Genomic DNA, 23,817 nt, shown 5'->3' with positions numbered 1-23,817 from the left:
AACATCTGCCCCTCTTGTTTTCCAGGACACTCGAGTACCTGATGAGGCACTTGGCGTCTCTCGCTGGCAGCTGCTCGGTCACCAACATGGACGCTCAGAACTTGGCGATTGTGTGGGCTCCAAACCTCTTAAGGTAAACCTCTTTTTCTGTTGAAGCACAACGCTTAGTTCTGCTCTCCAGAAAGAAAGCAATCCTCCCTTCTTCTTCCTCTTGTGTGCTCTTCTCCTGTAAAAGCTGTCAGAAGTGGCTGGCAGCAGAGGAGGAGCCTGGACTGCTCTCCCCCAACCCCAGGGCCCCAATTTCTAGACGACAGTTTCTGCTCCCTTGTTGAGCTGGGACTGCTGTGTCCTTGATCATCCAGGAGAATTTTGTCAGTGGCATCGCTGATTGCCCACTGCGGAAGTCTCCAGAGCCCAGTCTGACTGCTTTGGGCTGCAAAACTTCAGACCTGGGGAAACAGTCTTGCAGGAACGACTTGTAAAATCTGCCTTTTCTTCAGATCCCAGCAGAGCCAGTCTCCCTGCGCCAGTGGAGGAGCTGCCTGCTTGGAAGTGCAGAGGCAGACGGCTGTGGTGGAATTCCTGATTGGCCACACAGAAGTCCTCTTCTGCTCCAACGCCACGTCAGCCATGGGAGAGGGAGCAGGTGAGCGTCTTCCTCCATTAGCTTGATCTTGATCCAATCCAGGCCTTCTCCAAGATCTTTCAAATACGCTTTGACTCTCAACGGGACAGGAGGCTTCCGGGCTTAGATGAGAATATGGCACCCTCTTTCTGGATCCTGAGAATGTCCGAGGACAGACTTTACATGGAGAAAACCAGGATGTTTTGAATGGGGGTGAAGCATGATTGAAATGTGGCAGCAAAGCTTTCTGAGTTTCCAGATCCATTTTCTAGGGTTTTTTTTGTTTTTGTTTTTGTTTTTTTATGCCTGTTTTGATACAGTGAGCAGCTCTTAATTATGACTGTGTCCTTTGCCACGAGCATACCTCTGAGCACCCGGTTACTTTGAGCTCCTCTTCTTCCAGTGGCTCAGATAAGCAAGTCTGAGAGAAATGCAGAACTGGGATGGCTGTGCTGCTGCTTTCTGATCCTCCCTCTTACCTGTGGTTTTCCCTTGCAGGGCACAATTCTCCACCTGTGCCCAAGTCTGTGTGTGCCACAAAGCTGCTCACGCTGCAGGAGGCACAGGCTCTGAGAAGAGGCCAGAGCAGCTCTCCTGCAGTGACACCAGGCAGTGAGATTGAAGTGGAGGAAGGCCCCACAGCCGGACCTGGGAGATTCCACACAATCCTTGATTTTCCATCTGAAAGGTAAAGAGGACTTCCCTTTCCAGCCCCTATCAGCATTGGTCAGGTGGTCTATATTGGTTTACTTTTTGTCCACTATATCTCCGAGGATTCAACTAACACACAGTTGCCCGATGGGCTCAGTGGAGCCACACAAGGGTGCCTTTCCTTCCTGGTTGGGCAGGCAGTCACGAGATGCAGAAAGCCACGCTGACGTCTATCCTGGACTATGCTGGCTGTACCTGGAAACGTTGGGGTTTTCCAGATTTCAGGGCCACATGCCTGAAACCAGTTCCAGTTCTCCTCTAAGCAGAGCTGTTGGTCAGACTTGCTGGCACTAGAAATTAAAGATGGCAGTGAGCTGAGGCCGAGGAGGTGTTAGTGTAAGAGTCAGAGGTGCTTTTGAGCCGCCTTTATGGCTGCACAGTTCCTCAGAAAGCAGTTACTCCTGCCAGCTCCTGTCCTGTCCGGCTGTGGAGCCTTTGCTCACATGCTCTGCCTCTCTTCTTCAGTCCTCAAGCAGGACTTGAGGGCTGAGCTGTAGGAATGGAAGCGTCCTCTGCTGTTTGCAACAGAGCGCGTTTCGAAGCTGTGTTTCAGCAGAAAGCAGGCAGTGCCAGGAACAGGCAACTATTGGCAAGGGCTCGGTGTGACTCTTCCCTCACCCTGCACCACGACTGACAGCATGCTCTGTTTTCTCTCCAGACCACGTTCTCCCAGAAAGAGCAAGGAATCACCAGCTGGCAGCTGGTGGTCCTGCTTCTGCCTGCGCAGACCATCCCCTGTGGCCAAACGCCAACAGCAGCGCAGTGCCAGGGAGCCCACAGAAGCAGATCTCGTGGTCCTGGCAGGTAAGGGTGCAAATCCAGCTTTCAAAACACTGCTTGTCAGCAACACAGGTAGAATTCATGCTTTCAGTGGGCTTGTACCTCCTTCTGGCATTCAAGCCCGTGCCTGACATCTTCAGCTGACCCCTGTTTTCCCAAAGGAGCCTCTCAAGCTGTTTGAAGCCTACTTGACAGGCAGCACCAAGCCTTTGCCCCCATGGGCAGAGAAAGTTGGACTCTAACCCCTGTGTGTCCACTCCTTCCTAGGTGAATCGACCCATTGTGAACCCAGAAGAGCCGAGTCAAGAGCTGACGGCTCAGAGCGTGCTTCCATCAATGGAAAGCTCACAGGAAGCACAAGTCGCTGCAATTCAAATGACAGCGTTCTGAGTGCCAGCAGCGACGGAGAGCGGGAGGTCATGGTTGTTCAGGCACTCATTTCTCCCAGCTGTGAAGAAGGGGCTGCCCTGAGCCTGCCAGAAACCACAGTCAACAGCATGGACGATGGCCCAGTGCCTTTCCAGTGCATCCCAGCCCAAACAGAGCCCGAGTGCCCCGACAGCGAAACCTCCAAGCAGGACCAGGTCATCGTCACTGAGGAGAATCCGAGCCTCTTGGAGGGGGACTTGGAGTCAGGCTGCAATTCAAATGACAGCCTTCCTTCTGACAGCAGCGACGGAGAGCAGGAGGTCATCATTGCTCAGGAACTCATTTCTCCCAGCTCTCCTGAAGGGCCTGACCAGAGCCTGCCAGAAGCCACAGTCACCAGCCTGGACTGTGGCCCAGTGCATTTGCAGGGCAGCCCAGCCCAAACACAGCCTGAGCGCCCTGACAGCAACACCTCCAAGCAGGAGCAAGTCAGTGTCACTGACGAGAAGCCAAGCCTCGTGGAGGGGGACTTGGAGTCAGGCCTGCAGTCCCAGGCACCAGGCAGCAACACAATCTCTGACCCACCCTCTCCTCAATAACAGAGGATAAGTCCCATCGTTTCCCGGAGCAACATAGTGAGTAATACAGAGTGAGTGTGAAACAGAAATGTGAACTTGATGAAAAAAAGAAAAACAGAAAAAAAGAAAAAAGAAAATAAAAAGAAAAAGAAAAAATACACCAAAAATAACTTAATGATATCCTTGGGCTGCATATAAGCAAGGTACTGCCAGCAGATTGAGAGAGACGATACTTGCCCTCAGTTTAGCATTGTTGAGACCACACATCGATCATCGTGTCCTGATCTGAGTTCTCTGTTACAAGAATCATACCTAACGTAATCCAACAGAGGGCTCAGAAGATGATAAAGGGACTGCAACATCTCTCCCATAAGGAAAGGCTGAGAGAGCTAGGACTGTTAATCCTGGAGAAGATTCAGGGGACGTCTTATCCATGTGCAAATATGCTGAATGGAGGATGCAGAGAATGGAGGTGATCTGCTCAGTGGTGCAATTGCCAGGACAAGAGACAGTGGCTACAGCCTCGGAGAGAGAAGGTTCCATGTAAACAATCAATAAGTGTTTGAGTGCTGAGGAGATGAAAGCATGTGCTCTTGAAATGAAGAAGGCTCAAACAGCAGACTTGAGGGTGCTTTTCCAATGTTCTGGTTTGTGAAGACCCATTTTCTTCTTGGAGTAGAAACACAGACTGAAGCCAGCAGAGTGCATGAGATCCAGCAAGAGGGAACACAGATGAAGGCAAATAAAGCTGAATTCCTCAGGTGATCAATTCTGCCTGCCAGAAAGCACAGTCACCAGCCTGGACTGTGGCCCAGTTGAAAGCAGTGGAAAGAGGAGTTAATGAAGGCCCCAGCATTAGGACAATGGGGCAGAAGAGAACTGCACTGGTATCCCACACGGTCTCTCCAGTGCTGGAGGTGAAAGGGGGACATTGGCTTTCCCCTCAGAGATTTTTGAAGTATCAAGCCATTCTAGTGGAGCAAGATGATGGAGAAATAACAGTAACAAATATTGTAAATCCAGCTGCTTTTCTTAGTGCAATTACAGGAGAACCTGTGTCTCACGACTGTTTAGAGACTATGGAAGCAGTCTATTCCAGTCGCAGAGACTTGAAAGAAGAACCACTGGAGGATGCGGAAGACACCTGGTACACAGACGGGAGCAGCTTTGTTCGACATGGGAAGATAAAGATATGGACTGATTCAAAATATGCCTTAGTGCTGTTCATGCACCCATATCAGCAATATGGAAAGAAAGAGGACTGTTGTCAAGCCAAGGGAAAGGTCTTAAACACGCTGAAGAAATAGTCAGACTCCTGGAGGCAGTCCAACAGCTGGAGAAGGTTGCTAAAATGCACTGTTGATGCCAGCAAAGGGGAGACAGTGCTGAAGGAATGGGAAATGCGCTGGCTGACAGAGAAGCAAAGCGAGCGGCAGAGGGTGAGGTGGTGGAGGCTTCCTTGATTCCAGATGGTAACATGCAGGTGGATGGTGAGCCAAAGCACTCCAAAGAGTATTGGAACTCGATAAATAATTATCAGGAAGGGCAGGTAAAAGAGGAAGGATGGACCTTTCCAGCACAAGGGAAAAGAATGATTCCAGCAGCCATATGATGGGCTGTGGTGACTGAAGATAGGAAAACTCCCTGGGGAGCAGAAGCATTATATAAATATCTTGTTCAACGAGTGGTCACCCGAAATGGGTATACTGCCATTAGGCAAGTGACCCAGCAAGGTGAAGTTTGTTTACCAGATAATCCTAACACAGGCCACAAAGTTCAGTTAGGGCAAACAGGGAGAGAAATTAGCCAGGACAATAATGGCAGGTAGATTTCTCAGAGCTGCCAAGAAAAGGGGGGTACAGATGCATGTTAGTTTTAGCAGATACCTTTTCAGGATGGCCTGAGGCATACCCGTGCCGGACTAACCAGGCCAGGGAAGTAACAAAAGTTTTGTGACAAGAAATAATTCCAAGGTTCTGGGTGCCAGGAACAATCTCTTCAGATTGAGGCCCCCTTTTTATTGCTAAAGTGGTTCAACAAGTCAGTACTTTATTGGGAATCAATTGGCAGTTGCATACACCTTACATGCCACAGTCAAGTGGCCAGGTGGAAAAGAGGAACCATTTATCTAAGCTGCAAATACTAAAAGTTGGCCAAGAGGCTGGGATACCAAGGTTGCAAGCACTGCCTCTGGCACTTGTGAGAATTCGAAGAAAATCCCAACCAAGGAAGGATGAAGCCCATATGAAATTCTCTATGGGCGATCTGTGCGGTGCCTTTGCAGTGCAGCCCAGCCCAAAGACAGCCCGAGTGCCCCGACAGCGGCACCTCCAAGCAGGACCAAGGCAGTGTCACTGAGGAGAAGCTGAGACTCTTGGAGGGGGACTTGGAGTCAGGCTTGCAGTCCCAGGCACCAGGCAGCAACACGAGCTCTGAGCCACTCTCTCCTCAATAACAGAGAATGAGTCCCATCTTTCCCCGTCCCTCTCCCGTCCTCCTTTCTCCGATTGAATAAAGGCACTCTGGTGCTCAATCAACGCCTTGACTGTGTTCCAAGTCTTCATTCACAGGGACCATGATGAATGCAAGAAACAGCAAGGCAGCTCAGCTTGCAATGCTGTGACTGTGGGGTGCGTGCAGCAGAGCTCTGGGTGTGTTCCCATTTTGCCTGGTTTTGTGATGCCTGCAGCGAGAGCTCTGTTACCATTTTTTAGGGGAGCACATAGTCTCTGGCATCCTGGATGCTGCTCATGCAAACCCCAAGCCTCCTGGCTGTGGCTTTGTGATGCTTTTCAGGGCCTTTTGATGCTCTTCGCTGCCTTGGCTGCTCCCTCACACCTCTGTCCTCCTGCCGTGTCCATTCCCAGCTCCCACCTCTGAGCTGTCCCTGCAGATCGTCTCCGGCCCTGCCATCATCACGCTGCGGAAGAAGGAGCTCACCCTGACCAACATCAGGCAGTGCTGCCAGCCTCTCTCACTCTCTAGACCAAGTGTAACTACGCTGTCGTGCAGACAAATGCTTTCTGTCACATCCTCCATCCCCAAAGCCATTTACCAGTAGGTGGCTGTTGCAGAAGAAGAATCAAGCAGCAGAAGCTTTTGCTCAGCTACAGCACACAAATGCTACAAAAGCAGAAAAAAAACACAAGCTCTGGGTCTGTTTGTCTTGCACAGGCTTGCACGGACTGTGTTTGATGGTACCCCCATCCTTGCTTTCCTTCCCTGCTTCTTGTCTGATGGCACTGCTGAGCCAGGAACAAGCTGCCCAGCGTGGCAGAGCGTGGTGCAGAGCTGTGCTGGGACCTCCTCCCCTTCCTCTGCTGCAGCTTGGCGTGCAACCTCACCCACTTCTCTGACAGACCTGCTGTGATCCCACGCGTGCCATCGGGATGCTCTGGCACGGGATGTGCCTCCAACCCAAAGCTCCTTCCCACCTCCCAAGGGAAAGCAAAGCAACCCAAGCATCGCCAACAAACCTGCCCAGCAGACAGCAGGGAATGCAAACAGCTTCTGGCTGCTCCCCTGCACTCCCGTCCTAAGTAAGAGACCCCACGAGGACTGGCTGGGAAATGAGTGCATGACACACGTGAGTGTGCACAGGATTGTGCAAAGCAGTGGGGTTCCACCAGTGTGTGTGTGTGGATTTGTGCACGGATGGTGTTGCACATGTTTGCGTTCATGAGTGTCCAAAGCAGTGGGGTTGCTTAGGTCTGTGCATGTCAGTGGGTATGTGTGCAAGGACGAGCATGCACATACATGTGCGTGCACAGGGGTGTGCAAAGGGTTGGAGCTGCGCAAGGACATTGTGGTACCGGTGTGTGCGTGCACTTTGGGAGTGAAAGGAAGGGGTTCCGCGTGTGTCTGTGTGTGTGCGCTCAACACTCAACACTGAAGGCCTTGCAAATGTCTGGCTGAGGGATGTCAGTTGCTTTTCCTTTTTCCCACTCCACTGTAGAAGGCCCCCAAAGCAACCAGGCTGCATGTCTCGGTTTCCGCTGTCTCTCCATTTCCTTCTTGTTGCTCCCTGTGACCAGCAGGTTCAGCCGTGCTGCTTTCCTGCCTCCTCTGCTGTGGTCGGGATCACAGAATTGTAGGGGCTGGAAGGAACCTCTAGAGATCATTGAGTCCAGGCCCACTATGGCAGACTGCACAGGTAGGCGTCCAGGCGGGTCTTGAATATCTCCAGAGAAGGAGAATCCACAACCTCCCTGGGCAGCCTGTTCCAGTGCTCCGTCACCCTCACCATGAAAAAACCTTCAGTTGTCTTTAAAAAAAATCAAGTGTATGCAATTCAAGATTTAGGTCGTGATTTTACAACTTGAAACACGTCTAATGTCTCTGTAATGTCTCTGGCTCTAGCACATTTTATGAGACTGCCCAGTGCTGAGGTCTCTAGAAAGACCTTAGTGAGCCTTTAGCCCTTACAAGAAAGTGCTAAGGATGGTGTAAGGATAAGCTTGTTTACTGATAGGGCTACAAAATGCTATGTGATTCCTGATCAGTCCAGTAGCACAAACCTTCACAATATTTAATTACTGCAGTTTATTTAAATATATGAATGTTTTCTGCAATGCATGCCAGAGTTGGATGCTCTTAGCAGATATACTGTGTACTAAAAGTGAATGGATACCTATATTGCTCTTGTCGTCAATATTGTGTGTCTGGCACAATATATTATAAGCCACTTGCTTGAAGATGTATGATAAGGTGTTTAAATAGCCATAATATCAGTTTTAGTAATATAATATTGTATCTGGCTAAATGAGTCAAACAAGTCAACAAAGCTTAATTCCTCAGATCAAGCAGAATTAATTTTGGTACCTGTCATGGCCCAATCAGATGAGAGTTGTTGAGATTTTGACACTCCCTTGGTCTAAATTAAGGTGAAATGACACCAAACAATCAGTTAAATGTTTATTTGTATCCCGCTACAATACTTAGCATAAGATTCTGGGATATATATTTATATATCCATACCTCATTGGTTATAAGCTGATAATACGCTTTGTGTTACATTCTAACCTAGCATGAAAAAGGAGATTGGATAGATGGGTAAGGAAGATCTGCGTCATCACTCTTAGTTCTGCTGTAGTCTCTGGTCTAGTAATATTAGGGTGGCAAGTGCACACCTGATCATTGAGTCATAGTTCTTTTTAGTTATTGCAAAAAGGAGATGCATCACATATGTGCCTGTTGTTTGCATGTGAGGTGGGAGTGGGTGGGATTCAGCATTTGAGCATTTGCGGATGGGGGAAGGGTGGCACCAACCCTTTCTTCTCCAGCTGAGTCAGGGTTTGTAAAAAACCCATTCCTTATGACATCGATCAGGTTGGCATCACTTGCCAATGGAGAACTTGCCCTGACTTCCACAAGGATGTAGGGCTGTGCATCCTCTGTTATATTCTGTGCTCTCATAGAATGATGGAATGGTTTGATTTGGAAGGGACCTTTAAGATCATCTAGTTCCAACTGCTGTAGGCAGGGACACCTCCCACTAGACCTGGTTACTCAAAGAGCCATCTGACCTGGCCTTGAATGCCTTCAGGGTGGGGTCATCCACAACCTCATTGGGCAACTGTTCCAGTGTCTCACCACCCTCCCCATAATTAATTTCCTCTTAATATGTAGTCTAAATCTCACCTCTTCCTGTTTAAAGCTATTTCCCCTCATCCTGTCCTGGTATAAAGCCCGTCCCCAACTTTCCTGTAGGCTCCCTTCTGGTACTGGAAGGCTGCTGTGGGGTCCCCCCAGAGGCATCTCCAGGCTGAAGAGCCCCAGCTCTCTCAGCCTGTTCCCTTAGGGAGATGCTTCAGCCCTCTGATCATCTTTGTGCCCCTCCTCTGGAATCCCCTCTAACAGCTTTATTTCCTTTTTGTGTCAGGGGCTCCAGAACTGCATGCAGAAAGTCTTCTGCAAGTGCTTCTGATTCCCTACTCCAATTGCAAACTTAAGCACGCAATTTCCATTAATTCTTTGCAGTTAAGCAATGCCCCAGCAGCTGGGACAATGAAACAGTGTCCTATTGTTTTCAGTGTCCTGTGTCAGCAATAGGTGTACTTTCTGGTTTGACTGAGTCAGTTGTGTCAGTGCAGCTGGTGGTCCCTGAAGCAGAATTTCATGGTGGGTTTTGTTCCTTATTCCGGTATTGCTTGAGTTGTGACAGTTGGTTCAGTTTTCTTATCTATCCAGCTAGCGTCTTTGATCTCCTGAGGTCATCAGCTCCTCACCTATCAGATGATTTCTGCTGATACAGCTCCAGAAATATCACAGTATTTTAACGCAAATATCTTTCAGCAGCTTCCTGGCTGCCTAGATTGACTGAGAATCTAGCATCAGTTTTTAATTTATTGTCCAATTGCACAATGTTGTAATGGTTCTCTGGTGCCTACTGAGTTGACCCATCTGAATTCATGCACAAGCAGCCTTTAAAAGTGATTCCTGTATGCTTTTTAGTCACAAAAGCGACAAGCTTAGCAAGTGAGCTAAATCTTGTTATTTCTTTGGAGAATAACAATGAATATGATCTAATTACAGCTTTCCAGGCTCGATTTTTGAGGAGGACCTTAGTCGTGTTGTAATTTTGAAACTGCCTACCTACAGCAGGATGTACATAACAAGACATTCTGAAGCGTTAAGATAAACCTCCAGTGTGAATCTTTGGAACTTGTAACTATGCCAGGACTATGATGGCTCCAGTACTCAGTGTATTTTTTTTTAATACCAGCAAACAATCCTGTTTGGTGCCATGCCAATTTTCAGCTATTGAAGTAATTAAGATTTCTAACCATCGCCCTTGGCAGTAGTTTGTCTCTGAGGATGGGCCGTAAAGAACAGCCCTGTAATTTAGCCTGATATTATCTACCTGTGCCTGATTACTGGATCTGAAAGCTTGTTTAATTATGTAGAACTCATTCATAGTGACATCCCACAAAGCTTATGTGCAGAATTTAAAATAAATACAATTGCAGGCTGCTGAGGCATATATTAAGAATTCTGTTCCTAGTGGAATGGAATATTCACCATGATGAGCATGTTAGAGCAATGTAAGGGTTTGTACTTTGGTCCTCAGTTTGGTCCTCGTAGCTGGTGGTTTGTTTCAGAGTCACTTACACTAAAAATATTTTCCCTTCTTAAAAACTAACAAAGAAGCAACTTGAGTACTTGAGAAATAAAAATGCCCATAGGAAATGCATTTGAATCTCATTTAAGGACAGTAGAAGCAGGAAAACTTGTATGCATTGTTACATGTACACGTGAAGTTGTGATGTTGGCCTCGTATTTATTTTCTGCCTGTGGGATTGAATCCAACACAGGAGATCACAAGGTAGCATATGTTCGCACAAGGTAGCATATGTTCGATGGATGGAGCTCAGAGCAGACCCTCACCTCCAGAAGCCCATGATTGGTTCAGTCCCTAGTTTGACCCGCAAGTTCTCCATGTGATCATGGCTGTTCTTAGTCCTTTGCAGTCAGCTTCTTCATATAGAGGGCCAATCCCTCGCCCTCCTGAATTCCATAGTGACAATCACATCTGCTTTGTGTCAGGCTTTTGTTTTCTTTTTATTATTATTTTTATTATTATTATTATTATTATTCTTTTCCCATTTACTAGGTAGGAAAACTACTTTCTGAGCCAGGAGAAGAGAAGTGCACGTAGAGACAGAGCTTTGGACCCCCTTGGTAAAGATCACCCTGTGAGAGCCTGTCAGAAGCACTGCTGTGGTGTGCATGTGAGCTGGGCGCAGCTTAGGCTGAGCAGAACGAAGAGGTGAGCTGGGTTTGGTGCTGGGTGGTTGCTGGGAGGTGTCTCAGCAGAAAAGCCGGGCTGGGGTGGGCACGCTGCGTCAGTCCTCATCCCAGCTGGCAGTGAGAGTTGGAGGAGGGTGATGGGTGCTGCCTGCTCTCGCTGCTGCACCGAATTTGTGGCACAGCAGCACAGTGGTGAGTGAGCTGGGAGGGGGACGGACTGCTGCTGTGCATGGCTAGGCCAGAGCTGGAGGTTTGTCCAACACGTGAGTCATGCTGGTGCAGCCATTGCAGCTGCAGCAGGAGTAGAAGACAAAGAGGTTTTCTTCGTGAGAGCAACACAAATGATTTGATTCAAATGTATGACTGCTATGAAGGTGGTGAAGAACAGATCCGCCTCAAAGACATGCTTGATCCCATCAGGAATGAGCATGTGATCAAAGACGACCAGCGTGGCTTTCCCAGGGGAAGGCCATGCCTAACCAGTCTGGTGGCCTTCTGTGATGGAGTGGCGGCATTTGTGGACAAAAGGAAGGAAACAGATGTCAATTACCTGGACTTGAGCAAGATCTTTGACATGGCCCTCCACCACATCCTTCTCTCTAAATTGGAGGGATGTGGATTTGACAGGTGGAGCACCTGGTGGAGAAGGTATTGGTTGAAAGGCCACAGACAGAGGGTGGTGATTCATGGTTCTGTGTCCAGGTGGAGGCCGATAACAAGTGGTGTCACCCAGGAGTCTGTCTTGGGACCAGTGCTTTTTTACATCGTTATCAGGGACACCAATGATGCAATTGAGTGCGCCCTCTGCTGTTTGCTGAGGGTGCGGCTGACACAGCGGAAGGAAGGGATGCCATTCAGAGGGACCTCGCCCGAGAGGTTGGCCTAGGTGAATCTGATGAGGTTCAACACAGCAAAGTGCAAGGTTTTGCACTTGGGCTGGAGGAATCCCAGGCATCCCTACAGACTGGGAGGAGCGGTCCTTAAGAGAAGCCCCGCAGAGAAGGACCTGGGGGTCCTGGTGGATGAAAAAGAGAAGGTGAGCCATCAGCGTGCTCTTGCAGCTCAGAGAGCAAATGGTACCCTGGGCTCCATCAGAAGAGGGGATGGCCAGCAGGGACAGGGAGGTGATTGATCTTCATGATCCTTGAGGTCCCCTCCAAGCCGAGCCATTCTATGGATCTGTGATTACACTCGCTGTCAGAAATAATGGCAGCTGTACAGAAGCTGGATATATGTGGGGACAGCTCTTGTAAGCAGCTGATTTTAAGACCTTGCCCTAGTCGAGGGTCTAAATTGCGTGTCAGAAGAAAGCTGGGAAAGTGGTTCTTGCTCATTATTTTTCATTTGCCGATTCTTTCTTTAGGGTTCCTTTTCAAAAGGAGATTTTGGTGATGGAAGCAGTTGAAGAAGGAACAAAACCAGCTCTTGCCAGGAGTGCTTGAAGTCCCTGTGGAGAGAAGCAAAGAACCTGGGCTTCCTCTGGGATGCTCCCCACCATGTCTCAGGAGGGAGACAGTCCCTGTCGCTGTTCCAATTTCTGCTCTGTGTGTGGAAAGGTACGTCTGGGTTTCTTCTGCTTGTTTTCTCTTTTTCTCACTTTTAAGGAGAAGGGGTGGAGCAAGGGGAGACCCACTGGTCATTTGTTACCTCAAGAACAGGACGGATTCTGCATTCACCGTGAAAAACCTGGGCTAGTAGCATGGGCGTGTTTCAGGCTGGACTCTTCTTTTCCTGCTTGGGTTCCTTTTGGCTACAGGGAGACAGCTGTCTAAAGGTGTGTTTTCAAAGCCACTCTACAAAACCATGTTTCACTGTTGCAGGTGGTTCAGTGTGCTCTTGCAGCATAGATGCTTTTGCTGTAGAATCTTAGTGGTTTCTGTTCCTAGGGGAGAACTGGGAGGAGGTAGTGAGAAGAGCATTCAATGCCTTAGGCGTATCTTTTAGTGGGATATGTTGGCATTAGGTGCCAAAAGTCTGTTCTCCCCAGGTGTAAAAGGACAGTGAGGCCCAGACTCCTTAACCTGCTGGAGCAGAGTGGTAGCAGAGTGTGCAGTACCCTCCTGCAGGCAGTACCATGTACCCCATCTCCTTACATTCCCTGTGCGTGCAGATGCAGCTGCTCACCACAGTAGACAGGATACTGAGTGGGCATACAGATTGCCCAACCTGGTGGCCACGAGTACACGAGCCCCTTTTGCTTTTCCAGTGGCTGTTATTTCGTGTTTCCCCTCACCTCTTCTGTGCTTTTACAAACGTATGTAATTGCCATCATCAGGCTCACTTGCAAATGCCTCTTCCATGTCCACACAGAGATCAACAGGTTAAGCTCAAAGCCATTCAAAGCCATTAGCAACACAATCACTGCCTCCGTCATGGGTGTCAGGCACAATAAAAGTAGACAAAAAAACCTCCACCAACAGTATGTTACTTTTTTAAATAGACAGTGAGGGATGGAGAAACCGCATTTTATGTGGCTGCCAGATTCCTTCCAACACAACCATGTGGTGATTCCATGAAAGCTATGTTGCCTTCAACAGCAACAGGAGTGACAACTAGGAAATGCAAACTGGGAGACTGTTATACCTGGCATCACTCAAGAAACACAACAAGATAATATTGGCAATCAAATAAACAGACAGAACACTTGGGAGAAATGAACTGGCACAACAAAGACACTTTTGTTCCTCTGTCTGTGATCTGCCCTCTTCCATCCTCATTCACTGCAATTCCAGCAGCCAGTCCCTGCAAAATGGGGTTCCTTCCAGGTAGAAGAAAAGAAAGCTGCCACCAGAAGTGATGCCTACCTTTGCACAGTTCATACTGATGTAGATCAGAACGAGTTGTTTGCCCCCAAAAAAGTAAGCAAGGCAAACAGAAATCAACTGTTAAAAGTAAATATAAGAGAGAGAGTTCTGAGATTTGGTTCTGCCTGAGCTGCACAGAAGGGGGCTGATGGATCCTCAGGATTCCATTCAGAAGGTCCTATCATGACAGAAGAACCACAGTTACTTTCAGGAACAGAAACAGTTCTGATCTTCCTGGCAAAGCTTCCAAGATCTCAACAGATATGACCTGAAGAGAGAAGCGAACAGGATGAAGAGACATTGCACTGGGGTTATTTTATTTTTTAAGTTAAGCCTCGCTAATATGGAGGTGACACAGTAAAAGGCATGCCTGTATGTCCATGCTTTGCTGCTGGCCCGCCAGAAGGAGCTCTACCTCTGCAGATCCTCTCTGCCTTCTGGAGGGATGTTGCAGGGCTCTAAGTCACTCATTTTGTGCTCCCTTTTTCTCACTGGCAGCTAATGGAATGCACATCAAGAGCAGTGAAGCGCTCAGCATCCTTGCTGGTGTCCCTCAGAACCACTGCAGCAGTGGGGAAAGGGTCCAGCAGAGGCCTGACAGGAATGTGGCCAACGAGGTGAGATGGAGGGAGCTGAGCTTGACTAGTACAGCAAAGCCCTCAGCTGTCTGAAGGGCAGTCAGAGCCAAGCCCTTCTCAGCACTGTCAGGCTCAACAGAGCAAAGGGTCAGCAGCATGAGCTGCAGTGCTTCCCGGCCTGTGGGAGGTCCAGCTGAGAGATGAGGAGCATTCTTGCCTTGGGGCAAGCTCCTGGTGGAGTGCTGGGACAGCTCTCAGGGAACTGCATGGCCACCATCCTCAGGGTAACCTCCAAGATCTCTGCATTTGTGTCACAAAGGGGTAAAACCCGCCTGAAGTACGCAGTCAGCACAGCACCTACAATTCCTAACAACGTGATTTCGTTCTGGCACATTGTACATCTTTCTCCCCTCACAGACAGGAGGAAAGACAAAGGGTTGATACATTTTCTAAATACGTAAGAAAGGTAAACAGTTTAATGAAATAACAGCTGTTCCCGTCAGCACAGAGACTTCAACAGGGCTGTGCCATGATGCTGGAAAGCCAAATCCAACAGGCAAATGCATCCCCATGATGCTGTGTGTGCAGAACAACTGTTGAGAACGGAACTGTTCCACCCCTGCTCACACCTCCCAGATTCTCAGTTCATCTTTTGGCGATTCCTCTGGCTCCCTGATGCTTTCTGCACAGGCAAGGGGAGAGAAAGGGTGCCAAGCTTGTGATTTTGATCCTTCTCAAGTCCTGGCATCCCCTTTGCCTTGGAGACCTTCAACCGCATGGCCCTTGCAATGTCCATCAACCTGGAAAACAACAGAGAAACGTTGTGTTAGTGGGGTAGAGTGGTCTTCTGGGAAAGACACTGCAGAAATGAGCAATAGCTTGTTCACCTCAGGAGGGAAGCTAGGAGGTAGAAGCAAGCAGGATGTCTGCTCTGCATCCCAACACAACCACCAGAACGCAAACTGGAAGTATTTAAATACTACAAGGCAGGGAGCCTTGCTGGAAAGGCTAGAACACTACCAAACTGGGCACGAGCACCCCAGAGAGTATTAAAAACCCACGGTGCCTTACTCAGTGTACAGCAATCTTGGAGAAAAAAAAAGCAAGCAGCCCGTATTTCCAACAGAATCCTATACCATGAGTGACAGGATGGAAAGAACCTAATACAGAGAGCAGCTCCTCTTAACTGCTGAAATACAGCAGTCCTAGATGTAAACACATTTTGGATGAGACTGGTACTGAGCAGGGCTTGATCAAGATGTCACCAGCCAGAACACACCTGGAGACTTGTCAAACACAGAATGAAGCATGTTTGAGCAAACGCAGCAAGGAAATGAAAGTCCTGCCTCATCTGGGGCCATGAGAACACACCTCAGAATCCTCTCAGCTGACATTACGTCTTTAAAAGAAAAACAGATTCAGATGGCAAGAGATATCTGGTGCTATTCAAACAAACCTCCCACCATAAGCAATGATCATTCCATGGCTAAATCAAGAGCCTCACAGCCATATGCCTCATCTTTGTTTTTCCTACATGTTGCTGCTTCCCCCACTTTTCTCTTATCACCACGCTACAGTCTATGCTCCCAGCTCCAGTAGAGCACTTAAAAGCAAAAACTTTGGTGTTTGTTGCAGAAAAAGAGCATGTCTTTTATTGAAAAGCTTACTTCCAAAGCAATAGAATTTTAAAAAGGTGGGAAACCAACATTAGATTATACTGTTAACGCCACTATTAGTCAACAAAGAGCAGAACTGGAGGCAAAGCCCAGAAATCTTTACATCAAATCTGACTACAGAGCTCACAAAACCAAGGGCTGGTAACAGCCCCGATAACTTCCAGTTATCCCAGAATCTTGATATTAAATCCTTCTAGGAGAAGCCCCAACATATTCTAGAATGCTTTTCAGTGGTACTGAAGGAGTTCTGTCCTTTTGCAGTTCCTTCCCAGCTGCATCACCTCTAAACAACCCTGATGGGAAAGATCCACGTAGTGGAGTCAGGCAGCAAATGTCTTTAGAGTCACCACATCTTGCAGAACAGAAAAGGCTGGGACAGCAATCACACACAGCTGAGCAGCTATTAACAGGGCAACCTGACCCACTCCCAGGTAGCAATAACAAGCTGCCTGATCAGCTAATGTCTGCTGGGAGTCCTCGCTGTCAGAGGAGCTGTCAGGCTCTGCCAGACACCTGCAGGTTTAAGCACATCCGCGCAGCTAGCAGTACAGAGACATCACTTGGCAGAAGAACAGTAGTTTCTTCACAGAAAATTTAAGCCTAGGAAGAAATTTCTTCAAAATCTATCATGACAAGCATTGTTTACCTGGATGCTTATACTGCACACTGTTCTCCACCATTCATCTTCACTGAGTTGGCTCCTCCTCCCAGTGCCAGAGGGCTATGCTGACATCCAAACAGACTCTGACAAACTGAGGAGGTAAGGCGAGCAGAATCTTATAAAGTTAAATTGTAAAGTCTTGCATCTGGGGAGGAACAGCAACTACATGCTCACAATCTGCCTGTGAGAAAGAAAATCTGTTTCTAGTTTTCCAGTTACAGTCAGATACAAATCTGTACTTGCATCCAGACTGGTACCGAGCTGACACCAGATCTCTGCTGAAAGAAGGGATTCAGTGAGGAGCAACATGACTTAGCAGGCAAGACACAGCACTGGGTAGCACCTGGATAGGTTTTCTGCCATTTTGATGCTGCCTGCCTCAAGTTTTTCCACTTTCAGATGGACAAAAAGCCTCACAGTGCACCTGAGCAGGTTTGTGAAAAGCACTCTTTCAAAGCTTTGACACGTATAACTACCCCATTAGACATAGCAGGGCTTGAATATAAAACTTCAACACACTCAGAGTCTAACTGCAACATAGGGAACTCACAGCGGGTATCGCTGTACTATTTGGGCACAGAAGAGGCTCCAGAGCCCTCTTCCCCAGGGACTGCTTGCACGAGGACCACAGGCATCTTAACAGGCATAAGCAAACATGACTCACCTACTTTCGTGGAGCTTCAAGTCATTCTGCAGGACAGTGAGGTCAACTTGGAAGTTTTTAATGTGCAGAGCCAGTGCAATGACATATGCTGCAATTTTAGTCTTCAGCGACGCAGAGATTAAATTCTGAACACTGAACAGCAAGTGTGAGAACAGATGAAAAGCAGAGAGTCAGCAAACCCAAAACACAACCACCCACCAGGTGCAGACAGAACTGGAGCCCCAGTTAGCTATGGCAAGCATTTCCGAGACATGAAAAAAGAGCTTTAAGAAACACAGGTCCCTGATCACAGGGGCCTCAAGGTCTTCCTCAACAACTGCCCATGTTTCTGTTCAAAAGTGCAGGTCTCTGGAGATGTTTACAGGTTTACAGACTTGACTGAATCACTGTCTACAAACACTTCTGTCTCTGTGGCACACTGGCAAGATGACAGCGAGGTGAAGCTGATCTGAAGGTACTCACTGCAGCCATACACAACACACAGAGCAGGTCTGAAAGCATTTATTTTTACTGTTCACCCCTGGTCTGAGTCTTTATAAACAAATGCACCCTCGATGGCCCACACGGGTTCAACCTCTCTGTTAACCTCCAGTTCACAGCAAACAGCAGATAGATGATGGCTGAGCAATGGCAGTTATGCTACGCAGAGGCTGTTGGATTCTTGAGAAAAGGCACTGTAGCAACAAGTACAAATCTTCTCACTCTTGCTGATCAAGTCAGCCTGGTGAGCCTGGCTAAATTCACAGGCACAGGCTTGTTTAAGCACACATGACTCTGCCTCTCCCAGTTACGTTTCAGACTTCCATTATTCATGGATGAACATCAGCCATAACAGAATATTTTACCTGGCCTGGCCTGCTACTCAAGAGAAGCTTCTGCTGTTCCCGTTTTGGTGCAGTGCTATTTGATAATGACTCTGTGGCCCTTCAAGCTGTTTTCTACATCCTCTGAACATCAATAGCATCAAAGCAATCACAGTTCCTTACCGCCATTGTTGTAGGTCAGTGAAGTTCTTCATAAGCTTCCTGCTAATGATGTGGGGGCATTCAGGACCCATTGGATCTAGAATAGAAAGGGGTTTCACAGCGAGCACCAAGACTGGTTATATAAAATAATGGATATAAAATGTTTTCAGGTACAGAAACCAGGAACTGTCTGTAAGCAAAAAAGGAATCTCAAACTCAGATGTAAACTATTTTATCTCCTACAAATAGGATCTCACTGCAGGACCCTGATGTATGACAGTTAGAAAAGGACTGAAGAGAATGACACACGTATATCCCAGTAGGTGCAGATCTAAAACTCCACAATGGCACGGAAATACTGAACCTCATCACGAAACAAGCTGAACTGTAACTGCTGCATGTAGCCATTTATCAAACAGGTAACTCTGGGAAGCTTCATTGTTTGCTATTATGGTAACTACAAACCAAGTCCCAGCAGGCAGCTGAAAAGGGTAAGAGTTGAAAATTGTCTTACGCTTCTTCTTGATTATTTTCAGGAAGCTGAACTTAATAAGGATGTCCAGGAACCAGAGGCATCGAGCTTTGCGGTCCCTGCTCTTCTCATCAGCAGGCAGGAACTTCAGCTCTTCTAAGACAAAGGAGCAATGGCTGAAGAGGAAAGAGGGAGCATGAGGACCAGAGAATCAGGGACTAGCTTTCTTATTAGAACACATCCTTAAATCCACCGCACAGCTCTTTTAGGTTAGAATAGTTTCCTGAACACTAATACAAGAAAGCTCACAATGCTGCTCTGTGAGCACATTTTCTGTCCACCACAGTCAGCACATTTCTGCACGTGGCACTACAGAGGCCCCTGCACTGCAGAAACCACAAGTTCTCCATGGAGTGTGCCATGTGCACACATACACATGCACACACACTTCTGCTTAGGCACAGATGGGAGGCAGTGAAAGTGAGCTGTGGCTTGTGCTTTACCTGCTTACTTCAGCACCAGGACTTAACACAAGTCCACCTCCATTTGCAAAGCCACAGCAACTTCCAGTTATGACAGTACATGGTAGCGACAGTGCTCGGCCACAGGAATGTCATCCTTAGCACAGCTCTGCGGTCCCATATCGAGGTATTTTCCTTCATCCCGCACTTTGGATTTACTCCCTCTCTTCCCCTATAATCAGTTACCCAAGAGGACAGCTGCACTATTGTGCACAGCACCTTTTCTCCCATCAAGCTACACCTCCACACTTCCCAGAGGTATGCACTGGGTCATGATCTGATGCCTTCTCTTTAGACTGAAGACCATTACTACCCATACTGTAGAGCTGGTAAAGCTGGTTACAGCTGCCATCCTGCCTGTAAGAAGAACCACGATTTCATAATGCCAGCCTTAGCTATTAAAAGGCTGCCTGCGGAAGTATTACCTTTTCTCTTCTGTTTTCTTGGCAATTTCCTCTGGAGTGATGTTAATAAAGGCTGCTGCTGGACCCTGCAATGCTTCATACTCTGCTGGAGACAGAACTGGATGGACTTTAAAGAAAAGAACATGGTTCTTTCTGGTTCTGAATAGCTCACAGTGAGATATGGTCTGTCAGCTCCTGCTATGGGAGGTGTGAGATAGGGAAGTGGGGAAAGAATTATAAATTAGCAGAAAGTAACAACAGAACTTGTTGTAACCAAACCAAATGTCTCTGAGGTACAGTGGCTCAAACACAAATAATTTCTCATATACTCCTGACATCACTGCTATTCTTAGCTGAACAGCTCCCAACAGGCAGGCATAGTACCCCTGTCTTTGTAGGGAGGAAGAACACAGAACTGGGAACCCCAAAGCCTCAACATACCAACTTCCTGCTATCAGCTTTTGGTTTGTGAGGGGAGAAGGCTCAGCCCTGCTGTCACATGCCCAGCAGCACTTTCTCCACATGCCAGACTACCAACAGGAAAGTTTACAGGCACCAGAAACCACACGGTCACTGAAAAAGATACTGTCGTCAAACTTGTAAACATGTTCTGGTCTGTCAGCATCCTCATGACATGGTGGTAGGAAAATGGACGTGTTCTGTTCATCGTCTTGGGCCGCATCCTGGATCAAAGCTTTGGAGAGAAGAAGGAAAGAAGAGAGTATTTGGACCGTGCAGACAAAGCCACAAAGAGTGGACTTCTAGAACACCACCAAAAATGGGCAGAGATGGACGGTGATAACACAGTTTTTCCTAGCGAAATAATAAAGCAGTTCCTTTTCCAATAACAAGTTTGGCAAGGTCCTCAACACGTGCCCATCTCAGCAGTTAAACCAACCTCTTCCCTTCTTACACAAGGAAAACACCCTTCTTCTTCCCACCATGTTTGGCAAGGAAAGGACAGGAAAACGGTAATTTTGATTGCCTTCCTCAACATCTCAGACAACATTCTTACCTGTTACCCCCTTTGCATCTATAACATCTGCTGCTGCTTTTGTCACAGCTGGATTGAGAATATCATTGCCCACTGCATTCATTCGCCGAGAGTTCAGAGCTCGCTTCTGCTTGCTGGTACCAAATGCCTCAATGCACAAATCCACCTGTGTATAACACAGAAGCAACGACAACACACTGAACTCAAGACACTTTGCATGCAGGAAGAATACCCAGATAACCACCGCTTGTTCTACATGTGCGCTTTTAAAGTAATTCCAAACATAACGCTGGGTACAAACAAAGCATACGACAAAGAAATGCAAACGGGCATGTTTTACCTGGGACTGTAGACAAGTCTAAAGTACTTAGGAACATACTGCTAAGCTAGACACTAACAACATGCTGTCTCAAAAACCATCAGTGCATAGAAAGAATGCTGACCCTGCACAAGTTTGTCCTGCAACAAATCAAACATCTCAGTTTCAGACAAGTATTTACCACTGTCTGCTGGATAACTACAGCACATTATGATATCAGGTTTCAACCTTACCTTTCCCTGTAGGATGTATTCTGATAGTCCCTTGTGTCATCAGGAATTAAATTATCTACAAAAGAATAAAAATTAGTATGCTTGGCTTGCAGCAGGCAGGAAAGTGCATGTATTGGGTACCCCTTTAGCTCTAATAAATTACAGAAGGACTAGGCACACCACTTCAGGGTCTTCTCTACAGGATTTTGTTAATAAAATACACTGAATGTGAAAGATTATGTACCTAAAATAAAGAGGGACAATTTTTGCTACAAAATCTAAAAGCATAATGCACAGGTTGCAGCAATACTAAGCTCCTGTTGCCTAAAAAAGAAAACAGTTCCTTAAAGATCATATTCTTAGGATCATTTCCACTAGATTCAGTAATAAAAAGCAGTTCTGCTGGGGAAAAGCTGTTTTCTTTTTCAGTGAACGATTCAGTCTACTAACTTGATTATTTCCAAGCCTCCCTCAGCAGGAGAAGGGCTGCAATTATCCTAAGCAGTGACAACTCTATTTCTAACTCTGGTATTTCCACCCTCCCACACCCGAGCTCTCTGCTTCACTCTTCCCCTGACTATCAGCTGTGATTCTGCTTCATTCTCCCTTTTTTCATTCCATCCTGCTCCCCAGGCGTGGACAGAGTGATGTATCCTCCTTCCCTCATTCTAAGGCGGCACAGCAGAAATAAGAGTAGGAGGAAACAGGGCAATGCTGTCAGTAGCCAATTATTCGGTTTTGAATGCATACATATTTCCAAGACATTGTGACCTCGGCACCAGGGTTAAATACAGAACTGTCCTACCTGACAGTCAAGGTTGCATGTTGAATATTTCAGCATTATAGACTTCCATTTGCCCAGGATCCTTGTTTAAAACACCAAGAAAATACCTGGGGAGAACAAGTGCAAATGATAACCATTGACAGTCTCAGAGCTGAGAAAAATTAACTTGGAATCTATAGAACAGGTTAATTTCTAGCAAGTCATTTTTCATTTCACACTTCAGAGGAGCAAACCCAAATAGTCTGTGCTGCTCCTCACCACAGAATCATAGAACAGACTCACAGAATCCTTAGAGTTGGACCTTTAAACATCATCCAGTTTGTATTTGGAGAGAAAAATTTAACAATCTATATCACGACCCTTTCAAAAGAACCAGCACAAGGACATTAAATGGCTGGAAGCACCTCGTCTGAACAGCTTCTGCAGTTCTGTTTACGTTGTGTCACCCCACTTCTACTTTAAGTAACCCCCGTGGTCAGAGTAGAGATAAACCACGAGCAAACACTGCAGGACAAATGTAGCGCGTCCACGGGGCACAGCACTCACTAACAGGAGCCTGACACACACACCAAATGTACTTCAGAGCTCTGTAGGTTAGCCGTGACAAAGTAAGATGATTTTACACTTGGTTTCCACTGATACAAGAGGTTCTTCTACCAGAGGATGGGAACGATCCCCCACGCAAAATAGTTCTTAGGAATTCATGGGAGCTGCCTCGAGGCTACAAAGGTCACCTTCTAAAACCAGCACGTGTGACAACTGGTGATTTCACCAAGGCTTCCCATTACAGCACGAGGCACAGACAAGTTCTTAATTCATACAGCACCTCCGGACTGTGGCCCAGAAGTTCAATGGTGACCAACGACCCCCTGGTTTCCTGGTACTGATCTTGGCAGCTCAGAAGGAATAATGCTGTTGTGCCCAGGTTTCAGCTCCGTGCAGACACCTTCTCACTCTTCTCCTCCAGCAGATCTAAACTCCGCTTATGTGTAAGATCACAGCTCCCGAGGAAGCAGCGTGCAAAATGGTGCGGCTGCCAGATGACATCAGCTGCCCAGCTCCTCCCCATTCGCACCACGGCCTCAATGAGAACTCACCAGTCACCTTGACAGAAGGCTACAAGGCCATTTCATTTGCGCAGCTCCTCTGCTTTCACCTTCTTGTTTCTCGCACAGTGTGGCCAGCTCCCCATACCTGCACAGGGAGCTGCATGTCATGGCTCCGCTGCTGAAGTTATTCCCCACGTATGAAAGCCTTTCAGCTTCTGACACCTGACAGACAAAGAACCATGACTTGAAGAGCGCATGGTTTGAAAGCGCACGTTTTGCTGCACGTCCTTCAGTGACACGAAGCTCAGCGCTGCCACAAGCCGCCCATTGGCTAGCGCCACGCCGCGATGCCGCCGCTTCCGGCGGGCGCTCCGAGAGTGCGTCACTTCCGCTCGTCGCCACTAGGGCGTCACTTCCGGGCGACGCGGCGAGAGGCTGCGAGCGTCGCTGCGCGGCGGGTTCGGTGCGCGCTGGGCCCGCGGTCGGAACTCGGCCCGGTCGGACCTCGGCCCGGTCGGACCTCGGCCCGGTGGGCCTCCCGTGGGCTGCTGCCGTCTGTCCCGGCCCCGCCGCCCGCCTCGCTGTCCCGGCGCTGAAGGAGGAGCCTGGAGCGGGGCTCGTCGGGTCTGTAACGGCGGCGGTGCGTAAGACCGGCCCCCTGGGGGAGGGGCGCAGCGCGGGCTGGGCCGTGAGGGTCTCCCGGCGGGCTGCCTGGGCGGTAAGGGAGCCGCCCGCACACAGCAGCCCTTCCTGCCCATAGAGGCGGTCCAGGCACGGCCCGGATACCCGAGTCACCCCGAGGGGCACGCAGCAGAGCGGGCCCTCCTGCCTCACCTTTGTGCCGGTACCGCGTTGCTCGTCGTAGCCGAGCTGTGCAGGACGGGACTTGGGTGGGGGGGTGC

At 48.1% G+C, this 23,817-nt stretch overlaps 1 protein-coding gene across 1 annotated transcript; it reads right to left on the bottom strand.

The window, feature by feature from the left end:
- Nucleotides 1–14,834: 14,834 nt before the first annotated feature.
- LOC140264735 (DNA-directed RNA polymerase I subunit RPA49-like) lies at nt 14,835–21,160 on the bottom strand. The gene is made up of 8 exons (XM_072360652.1): nt 21,104–21,160; nt 20,573–20,717; nt 20,144–20,251; nt 19,579–19,675; nt 18,675–18,808; nt 18,182–18,257; nt 17,196–17,327; nt 14,835–14,994 (listed from the first exon to the last, which is right to left on the bottom strand). Exons 2-8 carry the CDS (start codon nt 20,652–20,654, stop codon nt 14,835–14,837), a joined length of 789 nt encoding a protein of 262 aa, XP_072216753.1. The 5' UTR covers nt 20,655–20,717; nt 21,104–21,160.
- Between the last annotated feature and the right edge of the window lie 2,657 nt (nt 21,161–23,817).

Source organism: Excalfactoria chinensis, assembly GCF_039878825.1.
Source record: "Excalfactoria chinensis isolate bCotChi1 chromosome Z unlocalized genomic scaffold, bCotChi1.hap2 SUPER_Z_unloc_2, whole genome shotgun sequence".
Classification (NCBI taxonomy): Eukaryota; Metazoa; Chordata; class Aves; order Galliformes; family Phasianidae; genus Excalfactoria; species Excalfactoria chinensis.
The sequence above is the reverse complement of the archived record's forward strand: the minus strand, read 5'-3'. Positions and strand labels throughout refer to the sequence as shown.

Excerpts from the sequence above, each read along its gene's own strand:
- LOC140264735 (XM_072360652.1), bottom strand. The coding sequence starts at position 20,654 with ATGAATGCAGTGGGCAATGATATTCTCAATCCAGCTGTGACAAAAGCA. Across the intron at positions 20,252-20,572 it reads AGATGCAAAGGGGGTAACAG|CTTTGATCCAGGATGCGGCC; the intron begins GTAAGAATGTTG and ends TTCTCTCCAAAG. Across the intron at positions 19,676-20,143 it reads TGTTTACAAGTTTGACGACA|TTCTGTCTCCAGCAGAGTAT; the intron begins GTATCTTTTTCA and ends AAGTCCATCCAG.